The sequence below is a fragment of the Physeter macrocephalus genome, chromosome 14 (assembly GCF_002837175.3).
Source record: "Physeter macrocephalus isolate SW-GA chromosome 14, ASM283717v5, whole genome shotgun sequence".
NCBI classification, from domain to species: Eukaryota; Metazoa; Chordata; class Mammalia; order Artiodactyla; family Physeteridae; genus Physeter; species Physeter macrocephalus.
In genome coordinates, this window is record NC_041227.1 from 123,629,150 (window position 1) to 123,637,324 (window position 8,175).

The following is an 8,175-nucleotide window of genomic DNA, read 5'->3' on the forward strand; positions in this document are numbered from 1 at the left end:
GCCGGGCCGCAGACAATTAAAGCGGGATTCCTCCCCCGCTGACGTCGGCAGCGCGAGGCCCCTCCCGCGGTGGCATAAAAGGCGCGGGCTCCGCAGCGCAGGCGGCAGTGGGGGCCGGACAGCGCGGCGGTGCGGACTGCGCGGCGGAGCAGTGAGCAGCGCGGCGCCCAGAGCGCTGGCCGCCCGCGGAGCTCCAGCCGAGCCGAGCCGGGCCCGGAGCGCCGGGTCCCAGCGCCCGCAGCCATGCTGGCCGGCCGCGCCGCGCGCACCTGTGCGCTGCTCGCCCTCTGCCTCCTGGGCAGCTGGGCCCAGGATTTTGGGCCGACGCGCTTCATCTGCACCTCGGTGCCGGTGGAAGCCGACATGTGCGCCGCGTCCGTGGCCGCCGGCGGCGCCGAGGAGCTTCGGAGCAACGTGCTGCAGCTCCGCGAGACCGTGCTGCAGCAGAAGGAGACCATCCTGAGCCAGAAGGAGACCATCCGCGAGCTGACCACCAAGCTGGGCCGCTGCGAGAGCCAGAGCACGCTGGACGCGAGCGCCGGCGAGGCGCGGACGGGCGGCGGCCGCAAGCAGCCCGGCTCGGGCAAGAACACCATGGGCGACCTGTCTCGGACGCCGGCCGCCGAGACGCTCAGCCAACTCGGGCAAACTTTGCAGTCGCTCAAAACCCGCCTGGAGAACCTCGAGGTCCGCGCGCGTCGCTGTTTCCCCTCTGGCTCTCGCGCCCCTCTGCCCTCCCCCACCTCCATTCCCGACCCGGCCCGACACCCCCAACCCCGGCCTCGGCCGGGTGCCGATGCCTGGCTGGGCCCTCCCCAAGCGTGCGGGGCCCCGCGGACGGCCACTCGCCCGAGCTCCCCGCCAGGCTGCCCCCGCAGTCGCCCTGAGGGGACCGCGCCACCGGCCTCCCGGCACGGCCCCTGCTCCACGCGTAACGATATGGTTTCCCCCCCACCCCCGCCCTTGCACCCTCGCAGCAGTACAGCCGGCTCAATTCCTCCAGCCAGACCAACAGCCTCAAGGATCTGCTGCAGAGCAAGATCGATGACCTGGAGAGGCAGGTGCTGTCTCGGGTGAACACTCTGGAGGAGGGCAAGGGGGGCCCCAGAAATGACACTGAGGAAAGAGTCAAGATCGAGAGCGCCCTGACTTCCCTGCACCAGCGGATCAGTGAGCTCGAGAAAGGTAATGGTCATGGGGGGCTGGGGGGTCATGCATCCTGTCTCAGCTCCCTGGACCCGTGGGACCCTGCCTCTGGTCCTGGCTTCCTGCATAGCTCAGGTTGGGAGTGTAAAAGCCCTGAGCTCCTCCACCCCTCCAGCCCCATCCCTGCCCCAGGTTCTCCAGTTGGTGTTCCTGGCAGGACTGGGGTGCCCTGGGCTTGGGACATCTCAGGAAGCACAGCGAGGAAGGGATTGCCTGGGGTTCCCTCCCCCCTCCCCCGCCACACTCACACACTCACAGGATTTTTCCAAGTCTGATTTGTTTAATCTTCAGCAACTTTGCACTATAGCTTTGGCTGGCTCCAGTCCTCCCTGGCTAAGAAAACCTGGCTCTAGCCAGTCCCCATCCACAGCAGAGAGCAGGGCATGGGCTGGGGCTGGGTCCTCTTGGTCCATGGCACATTTGGGCCTTGAGCAGGTTTCCTCCCAGCTCCTTGGTGCCCCTGGCATCCTCTGGGGATTTCTGGGTCCTCCCCTCCGCCCTGAGCACACCCCCGAGGTTTTCTCTTCTGAGTGACCCAAGCCCAGGCATCTTGCGTGCAGCCCCGCGGTTCCCGAGTCGCCAACTCCAGCCAGCCCCAATATCGCCCCAGGCCCACGGATGAGCTCGGGAGGCTCAGCCCTGAAGTCGCAGAAATCAAACAAGGTTGTAAAAGTTGGGGGGCGGTGAGACTCGGGGCTCGAAGCAGGGCCACGTGACCCTTCTCGGACTGCAAAGTGTGCTGGATGGATTTAAACAGTGCCATCTTAAGGCACGTTATGTAACTGAAAAACAGATCGGGGAAGGGAGGACGGGGGGAGAAAGGGGAGATTGGGGAAATGAAGAACACCCCCTGGAGAGACCAGGGACCAGATGTGCTCCAAGGGCAGGGGGCTGCCAGCCTGAGATGGAAGGGGAAGACTGAGGGCCAGCCCTGCTCTGTTCCCTGACACCTGGCTTAGAGGAAGGGCGTGGGGTTGCTGGCCCAGTAGGATGCCTTCTAGAAATAATTCTTGGCCTGGAGGGCCGGTTTAGTGCTGGGCTCCCTGGCAGCAGCACCCAGTGTACACCCTGGAGCTGGTGGGTGTGTGTTCCTGGCTCTGGGCCTGGTGCCCGCGCCCACTGCTGGATTGGAATGTTTTGCCTGGAATCAGTCACACCATGCCCAGGGCCACAGCCACAGTGTGTGTGGGGGTTGGGAGAGGGCAGAAAAGCATTCCCTGGAGACACTGCCGGCAGGCGGGGAGCTGGTGGCCGTGTATAAAGGGAGGGTATGGGACAAGGAGGCTGATTTTTCAGGAAACGCACAGGAAGCTCACCCTGAGAATGACTGGCATCATCCTCAAAGCAGTCACCTTAGGGGAACCTGGCTTTAGGGCTGCCTCCCGGCTCCCTGCTGTCCTGCCCTCTCTGCAGCGGCCCAGACAGAGTTGCTAGAAGAGCCTCGGGGGGTACAGCTCACCCTCCTGTGGGATGGTTGGGACTCTGGAAACAGCCTGAGTCCCCGGGGCAAATCGGCTGGGTCAGATGAGTGGCCAGGGGCTGCAGTGTGTCCTGGCCTCAAGGGAAGTGTGACGGGCACCGGGGGGCTGGTTCTGAGCACCACCAGCAGTCAGCATCCTGCAATCAGGTTGCGCTCCTGGAGGGGCTGCTCTGCGGGGAGCTAGCGCCTCTTTACGGGCCGGGAAGAGACCTCCTTCCTCTGTGGTGACACCTTCGCGCGTTGCTTTACAGGGTGTGCACTGACCCGCTCCCTACCCACGCCCACCGCCCAGCCCAGGTGCAGATGCTCAGAGCCCAGCATGTGCGGGCAGCTCCCCACACCCCCATCCCAGCCTCTCCACAGGGGTCACCGTGTGGGAGCCACCTTATGGGAGCCAGACCGGGAGCAGAGACCTTGGGTCAGCTCTCTTGTCCTGGCCCTGTGCCCTGGGGCAAAGTACCTGACCTCTCCGAGCCTCCTTCTCAGCATTTACAGAACAGAGAGGAGTCCGCTTTGTCTGCATCACCAAGCCTGGCTGGGGGCAGGGGCATTGGCAAACCTGCTTTAGTCAGGGACAGGCGCTTCGTCAAGGTGCAGGTGTCTGGACTGTGTCCCGTCCTCCCCAGGTCAGAAGGACAACCGCCCTGGAGACAAGTTCCAGCTCACATTCCCCCTGCGGACCAACTACATGTATGCCAAGGTGAAGAAGAGCCTGCCGGAGATGTACGCCTTCACGGTGTGCATGTGGCTCAAGTCCAGCGCAGCGCCAGGGGTGGGCACGCCCTTCTCCTATGCCGTGCCCGGCCAGGCCAATGAGCTGGTCCTCATTGAGTGGGGCAACAACCCCATGGAGATCCTCATCAACGACAAGGTAGAGTCCCCACCCCTCTGGACTTGCAGGGCAGCAGGGCGAGGCCCCCAGGGCCCCAGTCTGTGCCAGCTGCTGGGACAGGTCTGCGTAGCATGAGATATACAGCCTCAGACGCTACTGTGGCTCCAAGAGGAGAGCCTGCCAGGCAGGGCTGAGGGAGGTGCAGGGTGAGGACTGGGAGAAATAGGTAGGGGTGCCCTTGCCATGCTCCACGAACAGGCCTCCCAGACAGAGGCCTCCTGGCTGGGGGTGGAGGAGGATAATCCAGAGGGACAATCCATCTGACAGACTCCTCCTCCCCCAGCTGGCCTTGGAGCTGACTTTGCTCCCCCATATTTGGGAGACCATAGATGCTGGGGGGGGGTGGTAAAGATGCTCCTAGAGAGTCCAAATCAATCCTGCTTAGCCCCCTACCCCTGGGAGGAGGCCAGATCTGGGTGAGTCCTTGGGAGAGGGCAATCTTTCCCTCCAGGGAACCCGTCTCCATCTTGGCCCTCCGTTAGCTGTGGGAATAGCTGCCAACTCTCAAACTCCCTCATCTCTATGCCAGCTTTGGTAGTAAATGTCTAAAACCTGGGCTGGGAATTAGATTCCAAGCCCTTGCTCTTGATGCCTTGCCTAGAAAGGGCTGTGCCTTTCTGGGGCCCCATTTCCCACAAGTTAAAAGGGTGTGAGGGTTCTTTCGTTGGCTGAAGCAGCCTCCCTGCCTGAAATGTTAAGAGCATGAGTGAAATTCCAGGTGAGAGGCTGGTCTGAGCATTAAAAGGCATGGTGCCATCTCCCCTGGCATCTTTCAGAGTCTCTGCAAAAAGGCTGGGCGGGTTGTAGACCCAGAGATCTGGCAGTTAGAGATGCAGTGTTGGAAGAGAGGAGAGGCTCAGAAAGCAGCAGTGAACTCAGCCCCCAGGGGTGGCCCTCCTCCATCAGAGGGCCTGTTTCATAGACTAGCCAAGAGGGAGGAGGGTGAGTAGGAGTGAGGAGATTGCATATGCAGATCGATCTTAGGAGCCCCCTTGACAAATCTTCCCATTTCCTTTGTGATTTTGTGCTCCACCAATGGATGGGCCTGACAGTCCAGAGGGGCAGGTGCTGCCAGAACTCAGTAACGGCTCTTGATATTTATTGTAAATGCCTATGAATATCGGTTGAACTACTAACTAGTGATGATAATTGACTCTGATCGTACCCCTGTTCCCATAATGTCCTGTATGTTGTTCTCCTTCCCAGGTGGCTAAGCTTCCCTTTGTAATCAATGATGGCAAGTGGCACCACATCTGCATCACCTGGACCACCCGGGACGGGGTCTGGGAAGCCTACCAGGATGGCACCCAGGGAGGCAACGGCGAGAACTTGGCGCCCTATCACCCCATCAAGCCACAGGGCGTGCTGGTGCTGGGCCAGGAGCAGGTACAGGCCATGGGGGCAGGGAAAGGGGGGGAAGCTGCAGGGGGAGGAGCCCCAGAACCAGAGACTAGGCAGGAGAAAGGAGAATGAGGGTGTTGGGAGAGAGGGCAGAGAGGCAGCCGGAAGCAAAGTGGGAGGGAGCTGGAGAGGGAAGTGGTTTCCCCTAGAAGTAGCTGAGGGAAGCAAGTGATGCAGCAGTTTGAGCAAAGTCCCTGCTCTGAGTGGGCACTTTCAGGAAAGGCAAGCAGGAGTGGGCTCTGGTCTCAAGGCTCTCCACAACTTTCTCAACAACTGCAGCAATGCTCTTTGGCACAGGAAGACCAAATGTGCATTTAGTGATGCATAATTTATTTCCTGGAAGTGGTTTGTCTCCCATTGGGCACCGAGGAGGGAAAGGCAGGCAGGAGAGCCCCAGGGCTTCCATTCTCATTGGGCAGCTATTGCTGTCAAAGAGTGACATCTGAGTTTCTTGACTAGAGGCAGGGAGTATAGGGGAGGCCCCCCAGGCGCTGCTCCCACAGTTGTCCATGGACCTGGCTGACACCATCCCTCACTGGGCACCTCTCAGGTGCCCCCAGGAGAAGCTCTGCATCCAGGGCAGAGGAGGCCAGCATCACTCCTTTTCCTGAGCTCCCCACAGGGGAGGGACTAATGGATAGCTGAAGACCAGACACAGGGAGACAAATGGACCAGAGGTAGACGTGAGAGTCTTTCCCCCTAGGGATGCCCTCCTGATAGGCCCCCACTGCTATGACCCCCTCCACCCTCATCCTCTGCTTTTCTCTGAAGGACACTCTGGGTGGCGGGTTTGATGCCACCCAAGCGTTCGTGGGCGAGCTGGCCCATTTCAACATCTGGGACCGCAAGCTGACCCCGGGGGAGGTGTACAACCTGGCCACCTGCAGCACCAAGGCCCTTTCCGGCAACGTCATTGCCTGGGCTGAGTCCCACATCGAGATCTATGGCGGAGCCACCAAGTGGACATTCGAAGCCTGTCGCCAGATCAACTGAGGCCCAGGGCCGGGCTGAGCCTCCTGGTCCTCAGGTCCCCAGCCCCCTCCCGCTTCCCTCCTGCTTGTGCAGTGATGATCCGTCGTCTCTTCTTCTCTCCCTTTCCCCCAGGAATGACTCAAGGCCATCGCCCTCGCACACGCGCACACGCACACAGCCTGGTTTCGTCCTTGTGCACGTGAAGCAGGCCCGGCTCCCATCTGTCCCTGAGGTGTCCCCACTTCTCTCTAGGAGCCCGCACTGTTTCTCAGCCATGCCCTGTTCACCAGTAAAGCCGGCAGCTGCAACATTTTGAAAAATGCACACGTAGGTGAGAGGACCTGTGTGAGTGTGTGTGTGTGTGTGTGTGTGTGTGTGTGTGTGTGTGTGTGTGTATGTATGTCTACAAGGGTCTGTCTCTCTGGGGAGGCCTTCTCTTTTAAAATGAGGTATTTCATTTCTTCTTTCTCTGTGGCTTTGGGAAATCTCATGACTGGTCTAATATCTGCATTGCCAACTTTGGTGTCCGCCCGTGTGCCTTGGGGCTGGTGCATCTTTTTCTGCAATGCATTCGTCTTTGTTTGTAAACGTTTTTCAGAGCGACATATCTCTATATTGATAAAATAAATATCTTTTAGCAGTTTGTTAAAGGCCGGGGGCCTCTCCATGGAGAACTGTATTTTGTCATAGAAGGAATTCTCTCTGAAGGGTTGAAGGCAGACAGTGTCCTGTGATGGCGCCACGTGCTGGGCGGGGGCAGAGGAGGTGGGACCAGCCTCAGGATCCGGGCAGTCCCTCCCCCAACCCCCAGTGCCTGGCCAGCATCCTGCTGTTGGCATCTGAGGGCAGCACTGGGCCTGGGAGGCCAGCCTGCATACCCACCTCGGCCAGCTCTGGCCCAGGATACCGTCTGTGGCCCTCAGCCTTCCCACGTCCTCAGACTCCCTTTCAGCTGCCAGCTAGTGCCCCCAAGAGAGGAACATCCCATCCATAGTCCAGGAAGCCAGGACCCCTGGTCTCCTCCCCTTGGCCTCTGGCAGTGGGAGACCAGAGGCTTCGGTGGGTCAGCTTGAGAGCAGACCTTTTAGACCAGGAAACCCGCATTCTGATTAAGACCCAGCCACACAGGGCCACTGAAACTTGAACCCAGCCAGTCGATGGGCCTGGTCCGTGGTAACTCTGACAGCCATATTCTTCACCCGGGCCGAGGCGAGCCCTCCAAGGGGCAGGGCCTCCGGAGACCTCTCCTGGGGAGCCACGCGTGGTTAGGCTGGGGCCTGAAATCCACTCCCCCATGTGACAGAGCGCAAGTCCTGATGTAGCCCCCAACCTGTCACCAGCTGGTGACACTGAGACCCAGCCAGTGTCCAGAAGCTTTGACATTTCTTTCCCTCCGTGAAAAACTAAAATGTGCGCCTCCTTCTAGTCCTTCCAAGGCGGGAAGAAAAGTGTGTGTGCGTGTGCGTGTGTGTGGTGTGTGTGTGTGTGTGTGTGTGTGTGTGTGTGTGTAATGAGAGTGAGAAGAAGAGCACTCAGACAGATCACACCCAGGGGAGGGTGAGCTCCCTGCTTTGTTGCGCCATCTGGGGGTCGCACACCCTGAGGGCAACCTGGACTCTGTCACCAGGAGTCTAATTAGCAAAAGGCTGGCAAGTCTTTCTAGAAATTTTACTGCACTGCCTGGCTCATCTACAGCTGCAGACATTTCTTCAGGAGGAGCAGGTGTTTCTGTCTTCTGTTCCTTCCAGGGCACCTGTCTCCTTAAACGCAGGTCCGTGTTGTGTCGGAAACCTAGTGCATCTGTGTGTGTCTGTGTTGGTGTCTCTGTGTTGGTGTCCGCGTGGGTGTCTGCACGGTACCCAGTCGCCGTTCTGCAATGCATCACTCTAGTGCCGAGGGTGAGGTCCAGGCGCCAGGCTGTGTGTTGTGGTTCAACAGTGGCTTTTTCTGAGACCACTGTGCTTTGTCAGAGCCCATCGGGCTGTGGCATCTGTGGATCTGCAGGGATCTTCTCTGTTTGCATGTTCCTTGGGGTGGCATGTCCCTTGCTTCCTCAGTCTGGTGTGTATTCCCCTGCCTGCATGAACTTCTCTGGTTCTGTGTTGTGTGCCCAGTGCCACCCATTGTTCTGTGACCATCCATGTAGCTACTGAAAATGGCTGGGTAAGCAAGCCAAGGGTGTCGGAGGAGGTCAAGGGAGAGATCGATTCCCTCTCCCCCTCCC

The 8,175-nt window shown here is 59.6% G+C and overlaps 1 protein-coding gene across 1 annotated transcript; it reads left to right on the plus strand.

Moving 5' to 3' along the window:
• The first annotated feature begins 243 nt into the window (after positions 1–243).
• Positions 244–6,008, plus strand: NPTX1 (neuronal pentraxin 1). The gene is made up of 5 exons (XM_024130510.2): positions 244–687; positions 978–1,185; positions 3,313–3,557; positions 4,785–4,964; positions 5,751–6,008. Exons 1-5 carry the CDS (start codon positions 244–246, stop codon positions 5,970–5,972), a joined length of 1,299 nt encoding a protein of 432 aa, XP_023986278.1. The 3' UTR covers positions 5,973–6,008.
• Positions 6,009–8,175: the final 2,167 nt, after the last annotated feature.